The sequence below is a fragment of the Castor canadensis genome, chromosome 11 (genome assembly GCF_047511655.1).
Source record: "Castor canadensis chromosome 11, mCasCan1.hap1v2, whole genome shotgun sequence".
Classification (NCBI taxonomy): Eukaryota; Metazoa; Chordata; class Mammalia; order Rodentia; family Castoridae; genus Castor; species Castor canadensis.
The window spans coordinates 39,018,590-39,040,039 of NC_133396.1; the positions used below are offsets into that span (position 1 = coordinate 39,018,590).

The 21,450-nt window shown below is 38.8% G+C and overlaps 2 protein-coding genes across 2 annotated transcripts in view; one reads left to right on the plus strand and one right to left on the minus strand.

Annotated features, from left to right (window-relative positions):
- Positions 1 to 3,968: 3,968 nt before the first annotated feature.
- Positions 3,969 to 6,288, minus strand: Znf830 (zinc finger protein 830). The gene has a single exon (XM_020186493.2). The coding sequence runs from the start codon at positions 6,260 to 6,262 to the stop codon at positions 5,141 to 5,143; it is 1,122 nt and encodes a 373-aa protein (XP_020042082.2). The 5' UTR covers positions 6,263 to 6,288; the 3' UTR covers positions 3,969 to 5,140.
- The window catches only part of Cct6b (chaperonin containing TCP1 subunit 6B), a 28,831-nt gene continuing 13,651 nt past the window's right edge, over positions 6,271 to 21,450 (plus strand). The window contains exons 1-6 of the mRNA XM_020186492.2: positions 6,271 to 6,555; positions 8,191 to 8,254; positions 9,567 to 9,701; positions 11,870 to 12,043; positions 14,763 to 14,866; positions 21,285 to 21,395. Of these exons, the coding sequence (XP_020042081.2) occupies positions 6,419 to 6,555; positions 8,191 to 8,254; positions 9,567 to 9,701; positions 11,870 to 12,043; positions 14,763 to 14,866; positions 21,285 to 21,395 (725 nt within the window). The 5' untranslated portion in view covers positions 6,271 to 6,418. The remainder of the gene's footprint in view (positions 6,556 to 8,190; positions 8,255 to 9,566; positions 9,702 to 11,869; positions 12,044 to 14,762; positions 14,867 to 21,284; positions 21,396 to 21,450) is intronic.

The window sequence follows — 21,450 nt, forward strand, 5'->3', positions numbered from 1 at the left end:
GTCAGTGAGGTAGCATTTAGTTACGTAACATTTAGTTACGTTTTTGAGATTTCATGAAAAACAAAACCAATGCTGACTTGTAATTTCTCTTGGAAATTAAAAAACTTTGGCCATGCCACCGTGCCAGGCACTATTCTGGGATGAGAGCAATTGCTTCAGTATAGAACAATTCTGTCCACTTCTGTCCTCCTGGATGGCGTGTGGGTCATCACTCATTAGTGCAGTAACCCCTGAGCTCCCTGTGAGCTCAATAAGGGCGTGTTTTTTTCTTCTCTGTGTGATGGAAACATAGGCTTTAAGTGAGGCTAGGGTGGGGGCTAGGCAAAGATGAATGACATGTTGGTGGCTAGGATCAATGAAGACAGAAATAGACAGATTCTGGGCATATTTTAGAAGTAGAAATGGCAGGACTAATTAATGCCCTAGATTTGCGGGATAAGGAAAGAGAATTGATCACTCCCAGGGTCTACCTTGAGCACCTGTGTGCATGGGGGCACCATTTTACTGAGACAGAAAAGACTAGGGAGCACAGGTTTGGAAGAAAATCAAAGCTGTTTGAGATTTATAAGGTAGATTAGCCAGAAGCTGAGGAGGAAGTTGAAGGTTGGGGATCTAAATTGGGAGTCTTCAGTACACAGGTGATATTTCAACACGAGATCTTTGAGGATGCAAATGTAGATAGAAAACAATGCAGTGAGTCCTGAAATTCTTTTTCCTGTTCAAATTTAAATCTTCTAAATCCTGGTATCATACAGGCTAGTAGATATTTAGTATTAAAAAGCAATCTAAGGATGGGGCATGGCACAAGGCCCTAAATTTAAACCCTGGCTTAAAAAAAAAAGTAATCCAGGTTATCTATCTAGGCATCATTTCTACTAATGCATTTACTCAAACCCCAATTTGCTAGCCAACTGGTAATTCATCGACAGAAAACACATAGCTTTCACTAAGATTTCCTATTCTGTATTCATTAGACTGAGTGCATGTCTCACGGAACTATCAGCACATCCCTGTGACAGTTACATATCCTCAGCTGATAGTGGAGCAAATTAAGGTTCAGAGAAGTGACTTGTGAAAGATAATTAATCATTAAAGGTGGAGCAGGAACTTGAACTGGGTCTTCTGTTGCCAATTCCCTTGTTCTTTCCATTATTCCGTACTAATCTAGGGGTTGTTACTATGAAAGATTTTAGGCCTAAATTATACATATTTTCTTGCAATTTTGTCTCCTTTGTTCCTTGGTATGCAAAAGCAGTCATTAGTTCCATTATGAAATACACATAAATATATTTTGTTAATTGTAATGCACTGGACAAATATACGTTTGAAGGCTAGATGGACCAGTATTCTATTTCTTCAAAGTTAGGGGGGACTGTTGTGTTATCATTTTTTTCTGCCGGTATTGGGGTTTGTACTCAGGGCTACATGACTGCTAGGAAGGCACTTTACCACTTCAGTCACACTTCCAGCCCAGGGCTGTTTTACACTGGTAAGTGAAATGGTGAGAGGATACTTTTGTAGCAGTTATGATAATTCTATATTGTGATGTTGGTTGAATTAGGGGACTCTTTAAAGAGAAGTGACTTGCCAGGCGCTGGTGGCTCATGCCTGTAATCCTAGCTACTCAGGAGGTAGAGATCAGGAGGATTGCTTTAATAGTTCATGAGACCCTATCTCAAAAAAAAAAAAAAAATCACACACACACAAAAAAAGGCTGACAGAGTGGCTCAAGCGGTAGAGCACTTGCCTAGCAAGCATGAGGCCCTTAGTTCAAACCCCAATACCACCAAAACCTAATTAAATAAAAGAAATGACTGGCGGGAATCCTTGGGACTAATTCTTATATATTGGTAATGTCAAAACCTATGTGACTCAGCTCACAGAGAGTGTTCATGATGTTCCCAGTGTGTGCCATAACTCTGTAGCTGTTTACATTGATTTCAAATTCAGCAAGGATTCACTGAGCACTGATATAATCAAGGTCCCATCCCTATTGTTCTGGGATACAGAGCACTGGGATCAGATTTTGAGGGTGTTTTATTTTTTTCACCTAGATAACTTTGTCCTAGATTTGTACTGTTCTTTACAGTAACCACTAATCCCATGGCTATTGAGTACTTGAAATGGGGCCAGTCTAAACTGAGATGTGCCGCATTAGATAACACCAAAATTTCAAAAAAACCTCAATCTTTAGATATGAATTACTTATTGAAATGTCAGTATTTTGGATATATTAGGTGAAATAAAAACATCAAAACTAATTTCACCTTTTTAAATTGACCACTGGAGAATTTTAAATATATGTGGTTTGCCATATATATACATACATATATATGTATGTATATATATACATATATATGTATGTATATATATACATATATATATTTTTTTAATTTTTAAATTTTATTTTTGGCAGTACTGGAGTTTGAAATTAGGACATTGTGTTTGCTAGGCAGGTGCTCTACCACTTAAGCCACACCCCCAGCCTGCATGGTTTTTTTTGTGTGTGTGTGACACTAGAGTTTGAATACATGCTAGGCAGGCACTCTTCCACTTGAGCCATTCCACCAGCTCCATGTATTTTTAATGAACTGTGCACTTCTAGATCATTAGCCAATGTAGAAGTGCGCTCACCTCAAGCTGGGGATGTGGCTCAAGTGATACAGAAAGTTGAGGCCTTGAGTTCAAACGCCAGTACCTCCAAACAAAACAAAACAAAAAGTGGACTCACCATTCAACCCATCTTTGTACTTTCTTGCATGGTAAAATAATAAAATGATTTTAGAAAATTCTCAGGATGGGTTCATACATTTGAGGCAGGAATGCTCTCTGTAACATCAAAATGAAATTGCTACCCCTGGTCAGCTGGCAGCTCAAGCAAGCAGACTTTGTGCCAAAGGTAGCAGGACTATTAATAATTTGTGCCATGCAGCAACTGCTCTGTAACAGTCAATGCCTTCTAGGAAACCACACTTAAAAAAAAAAAATCTCTTGAATCCTATCTTTATCCCGCCTATACTACTTCTAGTCACTAAAATGTGAGCTCTTCCCACCCATGAATTTCTTTCAATTATATTCTTCCCACAGTCTATATCAATCAGTCTTAAGTCACCCCACTCTTTTAAAGATATAGTTTCCAAGTAATCTCCCAGTTCCTTCTTTTCTGTGCTCATTCCATTCTACATACTCAAACTAAAATAACATTTGGTATTTCTTTGCAGATATAATTGTTTGCTTTTTTGTTTTTTTTAAATAAAAACAACAAACCTCCACTTATTTCCACATTGCTTGCAGGTAAATTCTTTAGAATTCAGGCTTTTCAGATCTTATTTCTTGGTACTCCCCTGTCCAAAACCTGAACTTTAACGAAACTAGACTGGATTAATACATGCAAAGCACTTAGAATCCTGCCTGGCCCATTCTATGATCTTAGAAAAGGGTTCATGTCTTTTTTTTTTTTTTTGCCAGACTGGGGTTTGAACTCAGGGCCTACACCTTGAGCCACTCCACCAGTCCTTTTTTTTGATGTTTTTTTTTGAGATAGGGTCTCATGAACTATTTGCCCAGGCTGGCTTCGAATTGCGATCCTACTGATCTCTGCCTCCTGAATAGCTAGGATTATAGGCGTGAGCCACCAGCACCTGGCTCATTTAAAAAAGATTTTTTTATTATTGCTGTACTGGGGGTACACTGTGAAATTTACCAAAGTAAGATCTGTATGTCTTAGCTATTATTATTACTGCTTACTTTTATTTCAGTATGCTATATGCATTTCTCTCTAGAATACTGATGATTCCCTTTTCCTGTTTGAATGCCTCAACTTCCCAAGGGAGAAATGATCTAAACTATTAATGACCAGTATAAGACAATTGTTTCTGCTAGAAAAACAACTTAAATAGCCTCCCTATAATTGACAGAACCTATAAACATGAACCCTAGTTTACCACAAAATAAAATTTCAGACTGGGTTAAGGAAGAAATAATAGGTAATATTTATTTTATTTAAAAAACTCCTCAGTGGTGGTAGAGCACTTGACTAGCATGCACTAAGTCCTGTGTTCTATCCCCAGCACCACCAAGAAAAAAACAAACAAACAAAATCCCTCAAACTCCAGCAAATTTATGGAATGTATTTTTTTTTTTTTTGAGAAAACAATGCCTGAAAAAAAAAATGGTTTCTGAATTTAGGGCAGTTGTTTTCCAACTCTGGCATATATTACAATAACCTGGGAACTTTCAAGAATGCCATTGTCTGGACCCTACCCCAGATTTACTGACTCCATTAGGGCTCAGGGCACACACACACACTTTTTGAAGCTCCATTTGTGATTCTCAGGTACACTTACAGATGTAATGACAATCATTGGTCTACTCAAGAGAAATCTTGGGGGGTGTGGCTCAAGTAGTAAAGCATCTGCCTAACATATATGGCTCCGTGTCCAAACTCAAGTACCACCAAAAAAAAAAAAAAAAGAAAAACTTTAGGGGCTGGGAGTAGGGTTCAATAAACAGAGCGTGAACAAGGCCTGGGAAAATCTTTGGTTTAAGGAGGTTAGATATGTCTGGCATAAATTTTTCTCAATGTTCTCCTAAAGCATGTTTTTGCTAACTGATAACAAAATACTTGGCTAGAGAACTCATTAACATAGAATGACTTATGTGTTTATGAGTTGATTCTTTAAAAAAAAAAAACAACCAAAAAAACCCAACCCAACCCTTTGAGTGATTTAGAGATTAGAAAAATATTTACATTCCAAATAACACAGTGTGATCATCCATAAGCTTGTCTATTGCTCTGACTTCTATTTATAAATTTCAAAAAAAAGTTTAATATATATATTTAAATATGTACAATATTTACAACTTGCAGATTTTACAACTCTAAATCAAACAGTTAAGCCTATAAATAGGTGAAAAAGTTGGCATTTTGTTATGTAATACGTCAAACATTTCAAAAACAATTTCACCTCAAATATTTTGCACCAATAGCACTTTCCCAAAGTGCCACTGCTCACTGGCTCACTTTATGTCAACAACTCGAGAAGCAAAATTCCTGGCCTAGGAATGGAGTAACCTATGTACGGAGAAACTGCACTTCTTACAGGACGGTGGAGCCAGTTAAACCTGGGTCTTTAAAACTTTACAACAAAGCCCCTTTCACCCTCCAATCCTGAGACAACAAATCCTGTAGTTCTCCCTCATCATCGCTGTCAGCATTCTCCTCTTCCTTCTTTTGCAGTTCTTTTATGGTCAGAACTTCTTTCAACTTGTTTTTTATTTCGTCCTGGCGATTCCGCAGGTTTTCCACCCGACGGTAACACTCTATCTGTTCATCGATCTCCCCTATCTGCCGGTCCAACCTTCCCTCTTCGTCCTCTTCAGCAACTATAGCTTCGGAAATAGTGTTCACCTGCCTCATGGCTTTCTGAAACTCGTCCCACTCTTTGTCCATCTGATCCTTTGGAGCATCAACCTTTCGTACCTTGGCATCTACCTCGGGGTCGTCAAAAAACCCTTCCGGCAATGCTTCGGCGGTGTTTTCCCTTCTTTCCACCACCTTTTCATGTATTTCTGCTTTCTCGATTGACCCCGAATGAGGAATTAAGGGGGCCGTTGGAGGATTTGTATTAAAGGAGTCGTCTGGCAGCACACTTGTTGCCTCCCGCGAAGAGGAAAGTGAGGGTTCTTTGCCCTGTGCGTCGGGCAGCAGCTTGCTGCTGTCTCCCCCTTTTCCTTCTCCTCCCCCCTCTTCGTCGTCGTCGTCGTCGTCCTCCTCCTCCTCCTCATAATCAGGGAGCAAACCGAGTCCCGAAGGTTTACTGGCGGTCGCTTTAGCGGACTCCTTTCCCGTTTTATCAAAGTTGGAGGACAAAGCTGATATGGAGGGCTGTTCCTGAGGCACCGCAGAGGCCTTGGCTCTCTTGGCATCTTGGTTCTCAGCATCCGGCGCTTTCCTCTTGGCTGACTGGGGTGCTGCGCTGGGGGATGGGCCCTGCGTGGCTCCCTTTGCGCCTTTCAGCTCGGCCACTTTCTCTCGGTGCTGCTTTCCCAGGACATGAGTTTGCCACAGAAGCTCGCTCTTGACTGGGGTGTTACAGAGGGCACAACTCAACTGCCCCAAACGGTTGTACTTCGCAAATGGAGATTCTATCTTTTTCCGGTTAGTGCTGAGACGCTGTTTCTCCTTCATTAACCGCCTCAGTTCTTCCTGATTCACCACTCGCTTCCCCGCGGGAGTCCGAGAAGAGGCAGAAGACGCCATCTTCGCGACCAAACCTCAGGCTATTCTGGCTTCCGTTTCGGCGAGGTTTGATCACGTCACTTCCTTTCAGGGCGACGATTGGCTGAAGCTCAGCAGATTGGGGCGTGGGGCCTCAGAACCGCGACAGAGGCTGTTTTTGCTCTCAACCGTTAAGCGATGGCTGCGATCAAAACTGTGAACTCCCAGGCTGAGGTGGCGCGAGCCCAGGCGGCTTTGGCTGTCAACATGTGTGCTGCCCGAGGGCTGCAGGATGTGTTGCGGACTAACTTGGGTCCTAAAGGCACCATGAAAATGTGAGACGGCGGTTAGGGCGCCGGGAGTTTTTTGGGTGTCAGGACGCCTTTTGAGGTTGATGTCCCGCGAAGAGCTGGGAGGGATGTGTATGCACCTGTGGTGCCGGGTTTTCCTCATTCTCATTTCTGCCCCGAGGGAATCTCTAGCCTGTGAGGGAAGAGGAGAAATGCCTCCCTGAGTAAAGGTCCCTATGAGTGGAAGCTGTGACATTACCCGCCCTTTCCCTTAAGATTCTCTTGCAATTAGATAACCAGTTTATTTAATGGCTCATCGGAAGCGTAAAGCATGTAAGTCCTCTACTTTTTTCTTTTCCCCCCTTGCTGGGGATCGATCAGGCACGGCAAAAGCTCCACCACTGACTGAGCTGTACCCAGCCCCGCAACACCTAGTCTTATTTTTGTGTGGCACTGTGTTGTAGTGGAAAGGATACGGGCTTTGGAGTCAGGCAGGCAGGGGTTCAAATACAAGTTTCATACTCTTTCAGCTGTGAGTATTTAGGCAAGTTACTTGAACCCTGTGTGCTTATGGTTCTTCATATTTATTCATCCTTTCAACATATATTTAGCACCATTACTTTCTTTACACAAGAGGGGAGACTGATGAGAGAAAAGGGTTTAAGAGGTGACATCGCGACAGAGATGAGTAATAATGGTAAAAGAGGGCACTAATGCACTGGGTTCTGGGAAAACAGATGAGAAAGAGAGTTTCTGTACTTGAGGAGATCTGGTAGAGCAGATGTGCTAATTATATATAGATGCTTATGATTATACTGAGAAAAGGGACCAATTACTGATGGCAGAAGGAAAAGCCTCTCGAATATCAGATGATGTTTGATCAGAATCTTGAAAGACTCTGATCTCATTCTGAGTCTGCCAATTGAAGAAGCGAGTAAAGGCTTCCTACATAGACTAATTTCAGGAATCAGAAAGCCCAATGTTATAAATCCAGTAGAAACAAAAACAAAACTATGGTGCATTAAATAGCAACCAAAATACTTGCTTGTAAGAAGGTGGAGATAGAGCAGAAAAGTTTGAGAAAGGTCAAGTATGTCAATGGTAAATTCATTTGAATTTTATGTGAAGGTTATGGAGAACATAAAAATTATTGAAGGATTTTGGGTCAGGGATCTGACTGAGTCACATTGCCTTTTAGGAAGATAAATATAGTGTGGAGGGTATTCATATTTGGAGAGAATCAAGATGCTGTCTTAGCAGTCCAGGGTAGACATGATGATGACTGAAAATGGAGGAGGAGCTAAAGTTCAGAGATATTGAGATTGTAGAATTGGCAGAGGTTTGTGATCTAATAAATGTGAGGGATGAGGAGAACTATTTGAGTGACTGAATGGTAACATTTACAAAAAAAGAGTCCTATGTACTCTGACCAATGTTCATGGCTCACCAACAACTCTTTAAACCTATAAATGCTCCATTTAGAAGGAAATCATATAAGGCCTCCATCTGGAGAGGATAATTCTGTGAGCTACAAATGGTGGTGATTACCATGGTATCTTCAAGGTACAGTGGAAGATCTTCAAACCCAGTTCCCTGTGTTAAGGAAAGTGGACAGCAAGGCCTGGGAGTGTCTTGCTTGACTCATGCCATGTGAAGTTAATAACATTATTCTCTGAACAGGCTTGTTTCTGGTGCAGGTGACATCAAACTCACTAAAGACGGCAACGCCCTGCTCCATGAGATGGTGGCTGGTGCTCCTACCTTTGTTGTTGTTGTTGTTGTTGTTTTGGTGATACTGGGGTTTGAGTTTAGGGCTTTGCACTTGCTAGGCTGGCACTCAGCCACTTGAATCGTGCCCCCAGCCCTTATTACTTTAGTTATTTTTTGAATAGGGTCTCATGCTTTTGTCCAGGGCCAGCCTTGGACTGTGATCCTCCTACCTATGCCTTTCATGTAGCTGGAATTACAGGCATGATCTACAAAGCATGGATTATTTGTAGAGATGAGGTCTTGCTCTCTCCTTTCTCCCCCTTTTCCCGGGGCTGTCCTCAAACCACTATACTCCCAATATCCACCTCCCAAGTAGCTGCAATTACAGACGTGAGCCACTGTGCCTTCCCCCCTTTTCTGAGACAGGATCTCACTATTTAGTCCAGGCTGGCATCAGACTCTTGATCCCCTGCCTTAGCCTCCTGAATATTGGGATTACAGGTATGTACCACCATGCCTGGCTGCTGCTGACTTTAATAAGTCTTAATTAAGAACATGGTAGCCGGGTGCTGGTGGCTCACGCCTATAATCCTAGTTACTCAGAAGGCAGGCATCAGGAGGATTGCAGTTGGAAGCCAGCCTGGGCAAATAGTTTGTGAGACCCTATCTTGAAAAGACCCATCACTAAAAAAGGGCTGGAGGAGTAGCTCAAAGGTGAGTTCAAAGACCAGCTACCACAAAAAAAGAACATGGCACAATTTGTATATCCTTTGCAACTTTATTTTAACTTATTTAAAACAAAATTTTGGGGGTGCTGGGAATGAAGCCAGGGCCTTGCATATGCTAGGCAAGTGCTCAGCCAGCCTTAACAATTTGTATATCTTTAAGCCAAGACTGTGAACTTAATACTGCAGACTTGAGATATGCTTGTTGAAGTAAACCTCAATAGTGTTTTTCTATTTTCAAATATTTGTATAGTCCAAGTAATAGCTTAAGGATACTTACAAATTAATAACATCTTTTCAAGGCATTGCATTACATTCCTTTTAATCATGGAAAAATACTTTGCAATTTTCATAAATGTATTCATTGTTGAGATTGAAGGACTTAATCTTCTTTTGGAAATGCCATTGCATTTTGAAGCAAAGGCTTTTATAAAATGTTCAAACCTCATTAGTTGTCAATGTTTAAATTTTGGACTTGACATTTATTAAGTACTGATATTATAAAATTGTGGAATAAAACTTACTTCATTTCTTAATTTACTATTGACCCTTAGGTTATCTTGTTTTTGGTGGCCTTTGTCTTATTCCTCTCTTTTAAAATCTGTTGCTTACTTTTTTCAGCAAATTCAACACCCAACAGCTTCTTTGATAGCAAAAGTAGCAACAGCCCAGGATGACATCACAGGAGATGGTACTACTTCAAATGTTTTAATTATAGGAGAGTTACTAAAACAAGCTGATCTTTACATTTCTGAGGTATTAACATTTCATTTATTTTGAGCAGAGTTTTTGAAAAGTAAAATGGTTTAATCTTAGAGGGTTCAAGTTAATTCAATCAAGATGTTCTTGGACAATTGTATGTGGAAATAATAATGAACTTTTTTGACCAAAGTAATGCCTTTTATTGTAAATTATATACCTCTTTTTAAAAAAGCGAAATGTTTAAGGAATATATAAGGAAGGTAAAAAGTTACCTATGTACCCATGAATAACAGCTCAAGAAAGAAAATTCCATTGATAAAAGTTGAAATCAAATTCTGCACCTTTAAAAAAATAACTGGAGGAAAATTATTGAGGGTTTTCCACCTGTTCTTCCATTCACTAGCCTATAAAATCATGCACATTTCTACCTCTGTGCCTTTGTTCAATCTGTGTTCTTTTCTTGGTATTACTTATCTCTTTTCTGTAATTATTTGAATCTTTTCTTTTATTCACAAACCATTTCAGCAATGCATAACCTGGTCAAAGTGCTAAAATGATTGTTTCATTTAGCATTGGAAATTGTCTATTAATTCAGTACCTGGTAACTTATTTCAGAATGCTTTTGGCTGTAAGCAATAAGAAACTTAACTAAAACTCACTTAAACAATAAGAACATTGAAAGATAAGGCAGGATCTAGAGTTGGTTGATTAAAAAGCTTAATTAATCATCAAGTACTCAGGTCCTTTCTGTCTCTTTTAGCTCTTCCACTCATAATTCTATTCCATCTTAAGGCTTTTTTCTATTTTTTTTTTTTTGGTACTGGGGTTTGAACTCAGGACCTATACCTCGAGCCACTCCGCCAGCCCTTTTTTGTGATGGTTTTTTTCAAGATAGAGTCTCATGAACTGTTTGCCTGGGCTGGCTTTGAACTGCCATCCTCCTGATCTCTGCCTCCTGAGTAGTTAGGATTACAAGCGTGAGCACCTGGCAGGCTTTTTACTATCTTGAAAGTAAGACTGTAGGAGGAAATCAATGCTACTTGCTTTCCTTGGCAAAACTCAGCAGGAGAGGGTAAGAAAAAAAAATCATTAACCCAACTATGGGATATAAATCTTTCCCACAGGAAGGATTGGGTGTGGTTGGGCCAACCTTAGTCTTACACACATTCTAAACCAATAACCATTTACAGGGGAATTGATTTAGACTAATCAATCCCTGAGCTAGGGATAAGGTTAGTTTTCCCTGAAGCATTGGTGGAAAAAGAACACACAAAATCAGGGTTGAGTTAGGAAGAAAAGAGATCAGGAATGGTGAGACAGATGCTGACAGATAAATAATTTTGAAACTGTGGCTAGGCAGTAGTAGTGCTAGGAAAAGGATATGATAAAAACACTGATAAGGGACAGATAGCCTAAACAAACCTGTGGTAGTCAGGAAGTACTCACGGAGGAAGCAAGGCCTGGGTTAAATCTTCAGGATGTAGTGAACCACATGAAAGAGTAAGCGGTAAGGAGGATGGTGTTTCAGGCAGAAGGAACAATATGGTATTAGAGGGCTACAAGTGGTTTGGTGTTACTGGAGTTTTAAGTGATGGTGCAGTAGAGGAGGAGGAGCAGGAGAAAGAGGTAGGATCCAGATCATAAAGGGTAAGTAGTATGCTGATCTAGAAGCTTACACCTTATCCTGTGGTGAACAAACTAAATATACCAACTAATGACCGATGTGGTCAGAATGGCATTTTAAATGTTTGGGAATAATTTTAAGGGAGTCATGACCAGAGGCTCCCCTAGCAGCCAAGATGAGCGATTGTGAGGTCCTAGACAAGGAAAATTCTTAAAATACTAATAGCACAGATTCTAGAGTTAGGTCTTGTGGGTTTAAACCCTGGCTCCACTTCTTAACTAGCTTGTTGATCTAAGGCAAATTACATATCCTCTTAAATTTGATTATCTGGGAAATAAGGCTGAGGCAGGAGGATCATGAGTTTGAAGCCAGCATGAACCACTAGTAAGGCCCTGTTTAAGGGGAAAAAAAGGCTTTTAGAGTTTTTTGTACTTGCAACTTTTCTGTAAGTTTAAGATTGTTTCAAATATAAAGCACTTAAAATGACTTTTATGAATTACATACAAGCACATTATCATTCTCAGTAACTTTACCTTTGGGGGCATGCTTATTGTAGATGATTTACCTTATAATTTATAATTTTATGATGGCATAACAGGGCCTGCACCCTAGAATAATAGCTGAAGGATTTGAAGCTGCAAAGATAAAGGCACTTCGGGTTTTGGATGAAGTTAAAGTGAAGAAAGAGATGAAAAGAGATACCCTTTTAGATGTGGCTAGAACATCTCTACGAACGAAAGTTCATGCTGAACTGGCTGATGTGTTAACAGAGGTATGTGATTAAATTTTATATTTAGAAGGAATATAGTCAAATCCATGATGATATTTTTCTTTTTCTGTAAGATAGTATTGCTTGTGATTTTTTAAATGTGAAAATAGGAAGACAGACCTTTATAATCTTATAGTATAGACAATATTTGATTGATTAAACTGTACTTATAATTTTTAAAAAGTGTCATAACACTTAAGTAGTTTGAAAGTTGGAAGGGGCTTGACTGCCTGTGGATTATCTCCTGTGGAAAACCTTGAGTATATACTAGTCTAAACCTAGAGTTCATATTTTGTTATATGAGGTGACACATGAGGAGAGGGTATTTTGGCAGGGTGGCTTATAGTTAGGATTACTGCTTTAAGGAAGTATGAGTGATCTGATATGTAGTATTCACATTTAGGAAATCCATACAGTAGACCCTTTTTATTTGTGGTTATATGGTTCCAAGGTGAATAAAAGCAGGATGCTCAGGATGCATAGAGCTAAGTGGTACTGAGGATGCTTGGTTCATTTCTTCCATAACGCTTACCTCTTAACTTCTGCTAAAGATATGTCACCTTTCAACAAATCTACAGTTCTTTACTTTATCACTTAAATTAAGCACATTAAATTTTGCCTTGTTTTTGGGCTACAATTTACTTTTTAGGAGGCAGATTTTCACAAAATTAAGGACAGGGAAATACTCAGAAATGGTTTAAACACATCTGATGATAGTATGGGACTGATTGAGAGCCTGTTCACATCAACTGAGCTGTATAATGTGCTTACAGGAATTTATAATTTTGTTTTTGAAATTTCTTTGAATTTTTAAAATTTATTTATTCACTGTGCTTGGTCAAAACTGTGTGCAGTAAGTCTGTGAATAGGGTGGGCTTACTATTTCTGGTTTGTTTATTTTTACACTTTTTTTTTAATGGTACTGGGGTTTGATCTCAGGGCCTACACGTTGAGCCACTCTACCAGACCTTTTCTGTGATGGGCTTTTTGAGATAGAGTCTCTCAAACAATTTGCCTGGGCTGGCTTTGAACCATGACCCTCCCGATCTCTGCCTCCTGAGTTGTTAAGATTATAGGCATGAGCCACCAGTGCCTGGCTACTTTTATACTTGGTCTTAGCCAAAAGGCTGAGAAGTGGTATTTTGTTTACTAGTAGAGCTAGAATATGTATAATGTAAAGAAATATTGGTTAGATATTTTTGGAAGACTTTTTAAGGTGGTTATCATTTGATTATATCATTGTTTCTCAGCTTTGCAGTTTCTGAAACTTGAATATATTAGTTTATCAGGAAATTCGTAACAACCAAATCACAAGACATTGACATACAAAGCAGAATGCTATTTTATTAATTTGCTTTAAGAAATACAAATGCCTTATAGATTGGTACACCTGAGTTGTTTCTGCTCATTTCTCCTTACCAATAGAAAAACCTTCTTGGGAAATCAGATCAAGATCAGACAATTACTTGCTGAGCAGAGTCAGAAGAAAGGCTCTGCTGTCTTTTCTGCTGTTGGAGTTCTCAGCAGCCCAGGATCTTCATGCTATTTGCTTAGGGCAGCTGTTTTCTTTCTTTTTTTGTTAGTACTGGGGTTTGAACTCAGGGCCTCCACTTGCTAGATAGGCACTCTGCCAGCCCTTTTTTGTATTGAATATTTTCCAAATAGGGTCTCACAAACTATTTTGACTATTTTGCTGGGGCTTGATTGAATGGAGATCCTCCTGATCTCTGCCTCCTGAGTAGCTAGGATTACAGGCATGAGCCTCTGGCGCCTAGCCAAGGGCTTCCTACTTGCTAGGCAGCCAAACCTCCAGCTCTGTCCTTAAAAGTACATACCCGTGGGGATATGTGGCACAATAAATGAGACATTCTGGAGTGTCAATTTTACTTTATAATTTTGGGAGAAAAATTATTTTGGAGAAAGCATTATTTTTGCATTGAAACAAGTATGTATATGTTGTGGCATTATATAAAATTGTCATGATAAAATATGAGACCTAAAAGCTGTTGTTATAGCCAAGGAATTTGAGGTGTTCTCTTAGGTTACATTCGTTCTCTGTCTATTAATGTGCCCTTTTGTTTGTTTTTTTTTTTTGGACTTCAGGGCCTTGTGCTTGCTAGGCAAACATTCTGCTTGAGTCAGTCCTCCAATCTGTTTCTGCTTTTATTATTTTTAGGTGGGGTCTTACATGTTTGCCCAGAGCAAATTGTGATCCTCCCACCTATGGCCTTTTGCTTTGTTGGGATCACAGGCAAACCACACCATGCCCGGCTTATTGATTAAGATGGGCTCCATTACCTTTTTGTTAAGGCTGGCCTTGAAGTACTCTTCCATATCTCCACTTCTCTAGGAGTTAGGATTACAGATGTGAGCCACTCTGCCTAGCTTCTAATGTGTCTTTTGGTGGAAAAGTTTGGATAGTGTTGGGGTGGTAGAAGTAGCAGTGATGTGCTTGGCACGTGACTTGAATTCTTTTCCTGGCCCTGCCACTGTTAGATCTTATCTCAGTTTCCTTATCTATAGAATAAAGGTTTGGATCTGATGATCTCTGAAGTTCCTTTAGACTAAAGTATCCATTGGTGGTGTTTTTGTTAGTGTCCATTGGCCTTGCCTTATGGTTTGAAGCCTGGAGGCCCTTTGCCTGTTTAGTCTAGTATGGATTATTTGGGTCAAATTTCTTTCAGTAGCCCAAATAATTTACTATACTTCACTTCTCTTTCAGGCTGTGGTGGATTCCGTTTTGGCTGTTAGAAGACCGGGTTACCCTATTGATCTCTTCATGGTGGAAATCATGGAGATGAAGCATAAATCAGAAACAGATACGCAGTAAGTTGCATTAACTTTGAAAATATGTATATAAGTTCTAGAATACTTGTTTTTCTTCAGATATTCTTTTTTTCTTTTTTGCATTACTGGGGTTTGAAATCAGGGTTTATGCTTGCTGTGTAGATACTCTACCACTTGAGCCCCTTTTTGCATTAGGTTATTTTTCAGATAAGTCTGGCCTGGAACCTCCTACCTATGCCTCCCAAGTAGCTGGGATTACAGGTGTGAGCCTCTGCACCTTCTTCAGATATTACTTCATTAATTTCATTAGTTATTTTCATTCAACATTAATGTAGTCATTTAACATATATTAATTGGGTACTTACCATGAGCCAGGTGTTGGGATAAAGAGTAAACAAAACAGAATTTCTGTTCTCCAGGAGCTTGCATTTCTTTTTAATTTTTGTTTTTGTCTCTTTGAGAAGCTTACATTTCTAATTGAACTAGATAACAAAAAAAATCATGTATGTGATTTTATAATGTCCAGAGAAAACCTTTCTGATAAGAAACTTAAATACAGAATTAAGTGGTCCTTGACGAAATAAGGGAGCTAGTCCTGTGCCTGTCTAGAAGATGGTTCTAAGCAGAGAGGATAACTGTTGAAAGGCTCTGAGGCAGAAGTATGTTTGGGATGTTCTAGTGTGCCTGGAGCACAGAAGATAGGAAAAAGTAGAGAGGTAAAAGAGGGCTCTGTTTACTTTGGTAAACTTTCTATTATAGAAAATTCTTAAATATATATAAATACAGAACAGAGTAGAGAACTCCCATGCACTTATGTCCTTAATCAATTTTCAATATATGTCATCTATGTTTCCCAGACTATTTGCCCAGGGTTGGCTTTGCACCATAATCCTCCTGATCTCTGCCTCTTGAGTAGCTGGGATTATAGGTGCCTGGTTTATGTTTTCTTTTTAGTGGTACTGGGGTTTAAACTCAGGACTTCATGCTTGCTAGGCAGGCATTCTACCACTTGAGCCACTCCATCAGCCCATGTTTGTATTGGGTATTTTTGGGACAGAGTCTTGTGAACTATTTGTCCGGGCTGGCCTCGAACTGCAATCCTACTGATCTCTGCCTCCCAAGTAGCTAGGATTGCAGGTGTGAGCCACTAGCACCCAATTATTGTTTTGTTTTTTGAGACAGGGTCTCACTATGCAGTCCAGGCCAGGTTGGCTTTGAACTTTTTGATTAGCCTGGCTTTGCCTCCCAAGCACTAAGAATAATCTAAATTATTCTCATGCAAATCCAGACATACTATGTCACCTGTAAATACGTTATCATCTATAAATAAAGTTTACCCTAATATAGCTATAAAACATTATCACATCTAAAAATTAATACTAACTCATTAAAAGCATCATATTCAATTCATATTCAAATTTTTAGAATTGATTTTTTTTTCAGTTTTGTTTGGGTTAGAATGCGAACATAGTCTACATATTGCATCTCTTTCATATTGTTTCAGTTTGGCCATTTGTGGGTTCTTTTTTCCTGTCATTGTTTTTTGCTTTGATAATTATTTTGAAGAAGTATAGTTGTTTGACTTGATTTAGTAGAAAGAGTTTTGATTACTTATGCAGTTTTCTTAATAGGACTAGTTAGGTTCTCTACATATTTTTTGAATCATTTTATTAAGTAATTAGCGCTTATAAGAAAAAAATTATAAGTGATAGTGGAAATTTGATCCCCTAAACTCAATGTGCATTTAAAAATAATGAGAACAGGGGTTTTGGAGAAAAGGAAGAAAGGTTTAATTTTTCCAGGCAAAATGAGGATTTTAATGACTTTCTGTCTCAAAAACCATACCATCCTAGTCCCAAAGGGGGAGGCATGGGCTTTTAAAGGAAAGCGCCAGAGAACAGACTTTGGGATGTACATGCTGAGGCTTGACTTTGGACCAGATGGTGGTCTTGGGTCTGTTTAGTTCCCAGTATGTTGGTTTTAGTTGTATCCCTTGCTGTCCTGGACATTCCTTCATTCATTGATGTGTTGGATGTTCTTTCATTCCCTTAGTGAGATAAGGAGAGAAGCATGATGACCTCGCCTGGATTTGTAAAGTATCTTTGAGTTCCCTTGCATGGGGGAATAGGCTAGGAGAAATAGAACAGTAAGAAAGAAGAGGGAAAAGAAAGTCTCTTAAAACTTGTGTAACTGGAACCTGCAGAGTGGCTCAAGTTGTAGACTGCCTGTTTAGCAAAGGTGAGGCCCTGAGTTCAAACCCCAGTACTGCAAATAAAACAAAATAACAACAACAAAACTCTTGTGTAACTGAAAGGAGGCTGGTCAGTAAAGTGAGTTAGTTATTGTGCTAAAACTGTAGTTGTGAGCATATTTAGGTTCCCATTCCTATTAAATAAGCACCTGAAAAGACCCATCATATGCTTCATTTTGGCCATTAGTTTCTCTAGGGTAACCTGATTTTTATAGCCTGTTTATACTTGTATAAGTAGAATCATGAAGTAGGTATTCTTTTGTGTCTTTTTTCATTCGGTATTGTTCGTTATATTGCATGTATTAGATTGCTCATTCTCATAGCTATTTAGCATTTTCTTGTGTCAATATTGTACAATTTATTCTACTATTGATAGGTACTTAGGTAGTTTTCCATATGTGGCCTTTATGAATAGTGTTTCTATAAACATTGTAACATACTTTTGTTAAACATGTGGATGCATGCTGTTTACTGTTCCCTTGAATTTGTAACAGCTGTGTGTGTTATCTTTATTCACTTATTTACAGAAGCTCTATTTGGTTCTTCCTTATGGCTGCCATGTCACATTTTATGGTTTGCTATTCCCTACTGATCTTTCCAAGTTTGCCTTTTAAAAAATTCCTTTTCTGTGAACCCTCATGCTGCCCTACCTCCTGGTCCTCAGTTTCATGCTGTTGGCCTGTTCCTTTTCTCCCTCTGCTACAGATGCTACAGTAGTCTAAATTTACAGTATCTGGGAAGTCTTGGTAACACTCCCCCCTCATTCTTTCAAAATTTACCTTCATATTTCCCTCTGAGATTTCTGAAAATCAGTCTCCAAGTTCCGTGAAAAATCATGACAGTATTTTGATATATATGGCTTTGACTTTATAGCTTAATTTTTGGAAAATAATTTTATTTTAAATATATGAACGCTTAAATAAGGCACTGCCTACTTTTGTTTAATATTGACCTCTATGGTGTTTGGCTTCTGCTCTGGGTATTAGTGCTTGGCCATTGGAATTGACCAGAAGGCTGTTCAGAAACACCAAAGATTGAGTAGACAATAAGGAAGTCCAGTTGGACTAGAATGGCTGAGAGGCAAGTGCTGCCACCAGGGCCACCTTATCTTCCTCTTCTAGTTTAAAAAGAGCTGTCATGTTTATGTTGTTTCAGTGAGAATTCCAATATGCATCTGGTTTTAATAAAATATGCTTATTCAAAAATTTCTTTAAACCTATGGTTCACGTGATCATTATAATACCTAAAGTTTTGACTTGTTTCTAGTGTTTATTGTATTTTTCTAGTTCTCTCTTATTATGCTTTGTTTCCATGTGTCCCATTCATTGTGCTTGAAAAAGTAAATGTACAAATTATTTGAGACTTAGAATGAAAGTGACTTTCTTCAGAGTGGATTTACATTTGCTGCTACAGGAAACCCAGGAACTACTTTGAATTTAGAAATTGAGGTTTTTTTGATATATTCATTTGATGTGACTTCTTAAACCAAGTCCATGTGAGAGCTAATTATTTGCAGTTCATCCTTTTGGAAAACTCTGAGTATGTAGCCTGTCAGGGTTGGAGCTTAATGTGAAGAAGGTCTCCTGTTAGACTCACCATTTTGGATAGGCCCTGGGCTTTTAACTTTGTCCCCTTCTCATTGTGAAGTTATTGAAACCAAAGTTCAGATATGCCTGGCTTGTCAAGTGACTTTAGGATAAAAACACCTGCAGTTCTCTACTTACCTCTTGAAGTTCCTGTTTTAGTTTTAGTTTTGGTCTAGTAATTCTTTGCTATCTTGTAGCTCTCCAGTATTGTTAAGTTTTGCAGAGCATTTTTAGTTTTTGGTAGTAGAGTTCATCCATATTAGCCTATCATTATTAAGGGTAACAAGTTCTTAATTTTTATTTCAGAAGTATATCTGTGGTTATTTTGCAAAGAATGCACTGTAGAACAATGTGACGGTGAGGAAGGGACAAAGGGAAGAAACAGGAACAGGCATCTGTTGGTATAGTTCAGGTGAGAAATGAAAGCGGTTTAGAGCGGGCATGTTTAGAAGGATAGCAGTGGGATTCGGTGGTGACTAGTTGTGGGACAGGACAGAAAGGATAGTCAAGGATGTTTCTCAGGTTTTTGCACGAGCAGCTAGGAAAGCGGAGATGCCATTTCATGGGACGGAGGCTGAGAGAATCAAGTTTGCAGAAGTAAATCTAGAGTTCAGTTTCGGGAGTGTTGTGTTTGTGATGTCTACCAGACATCCTGTGAAGATGTTGAGTAGGAAATTGGTGAGATGTATCTGGAGTTCAGAGTAGAGGTATTTGAGAGTCATCAATGTGTGGATGACCTAAAGCCACGAGACTGAATGAGATCAATTGGGAAGTAAATACAAATAGAGAAAAGATCAGTGTAAAGACTGAGCTGTGGCAACTCCAGTGTTCAGAGTTTGAAAAGATGCAGATTCATCAGAAAGGGCTGAGGATGGATAGTCAATGAGGAAAACAGAAGAGAGAATAGTGCCTTACAAACCAAGAGTTAAGGTGTTTGAAGTAGGACAGAATAAGCAACTGTGTCATATGCTGCTGAAAGTTTAAGTACATTGTGAACTGAAAATTGATCATTAGATTTGAAAAACAAGTTTTTTGATGGCTTTAATAAGAACTGATTTAGTAAAGAGATGGAAATGAAAGTCAGAGTAAAGGCAAGTTTAATTAAGAGCAAACAGTAGGGAAAGAGGAGGAAATGCAAGTATAGACAACTGGGAGGAGATTAGCTGTAAAGGGGAGCAGAGAAATGGAGGAGCCAGTCTCTCCTGGAAGGGAATATGGGACTGGGGTAATGGAGAAGAATTCTTTGTTTTAAAGATGGGAATTATCATAGCAAGGCTGTTCCTGTTCTGCAGGAACAAAGAGGGGAAATAGAATTCAGTATGCAGGCACAGAGTTAGCTTTGTAAGAGGGGTATGGGCAGTTTGTTCATAGCAGCCGGATGTTCAGGATCAAGTGCCCAAGATTGCTAGAAGTAGTGGTGAGACAGTGTTTCTGTTTTCTCAAAGAACCAAGGTCATTTGATGAGAGAAGAAGAGGAAGCATGAAGGAGGCTGGAAAAGTGAAGAGTATTGAACATACAGTTCCTTCCCAAAGTATCTTCACGTTCAGCAGCTGGAGTGATCTAGTTAGACAATTGAATACGTCCTTATAACTTAAACTATTGAAAAAATTACTTTAATATATAACCAGTATTGGCTATACATTTTTTTTTTTTACAGTACTGGGGCTTGAACTCAGGGCCTACACCTTGAGCTACTCCACCAGCCCTATTTTTGTAATGGTTTTTTCAAGATAGAGTCTCGAGAACTATTTGCCCAGGCTGGCTTCAAACTGCAATCCTCCTGAGGTCTGCCTCCTGAGTAGCTAGGATTATAGGTGTGAGCCACCAGTGCCCGGCTTGGCTATAAAAATTCTTAAATAGAAATGCTGTCTCCTAAATGTGTGTAAATGACTTACAAAATTATAAAAATCTTTAGGAAAAAATATTTAGAAAACAGAAAAAAACCCTCTCCATCATCTATATTCCTACCATTTAAATCTAAATAGGGGCCTTACTATTTATTTACTCGTTTATGTGACTCTGGGGACTGAAGAATGCAGTCTCAGCATGCTAGGCAGGTGCTCTACCAGCTGAGCTACATTCCCAGCCCTGTTTTCTTTTTTAATGTCAACATGCTTTTTTTTTTTTTTTAAAGATTAGTTACATTTAGTTACAATCATGCTTTATATGCAATTTGTTATTCTGTTCTTATCAGCTAGCCCTGTAAATATTTTTTCATGTCATTACATAGTTTTCATAACTATCAAATATTGGGTCATTATTTGCTGAACAATATCCTATTGTTGGACATTTAGGTTAACAATTTTTAGTTGTATATAATTATTTTGAACAAATATTCGTAAGAGATTCATTGTGTGCCTACCTTTCATTATTTGTTCAACTGTTTCGGATTTTTGAGCCCTGTAACTTAGAGAATAATTCTGGTTTGACTTTTCATTGTGACTTCACAATCACACTGTGTTAAAGTACATTTTCTCTCCTAATTTTACTAATTATATGTTAGGTTCAAAGTAGGTACTAGGAAACAATGTATGCCCTGGCTGTTTTGTTACAACTTTTGAGTATAATTCTAATTTTAGAGTGTATGTTCAAAGTAAGAAACATCATGTCTTTTAATAGGTTGATCCGAGGATTAGTTTTGGATCACGGTGCCCGTCATCCACACATGAAGAAGCAAGTAGAAGATGCATTTATCCTTACTTGCAATGTATCACTAGAATATGAAAAAACGTATGTGTTAATTTCTCTTTATAACTTTTGAAATTGTTTTTTTCCTGAGTGTTTT

Coding starts and splice junctions, on each gene's coding strand:
- Znf830 (XM_020186493.2), bottom strand. CDS start 6,262: ATGGCGTCTTCTGCCTCTTCTCGGACTCCCGCGGGGAAGCGAGTGGTG.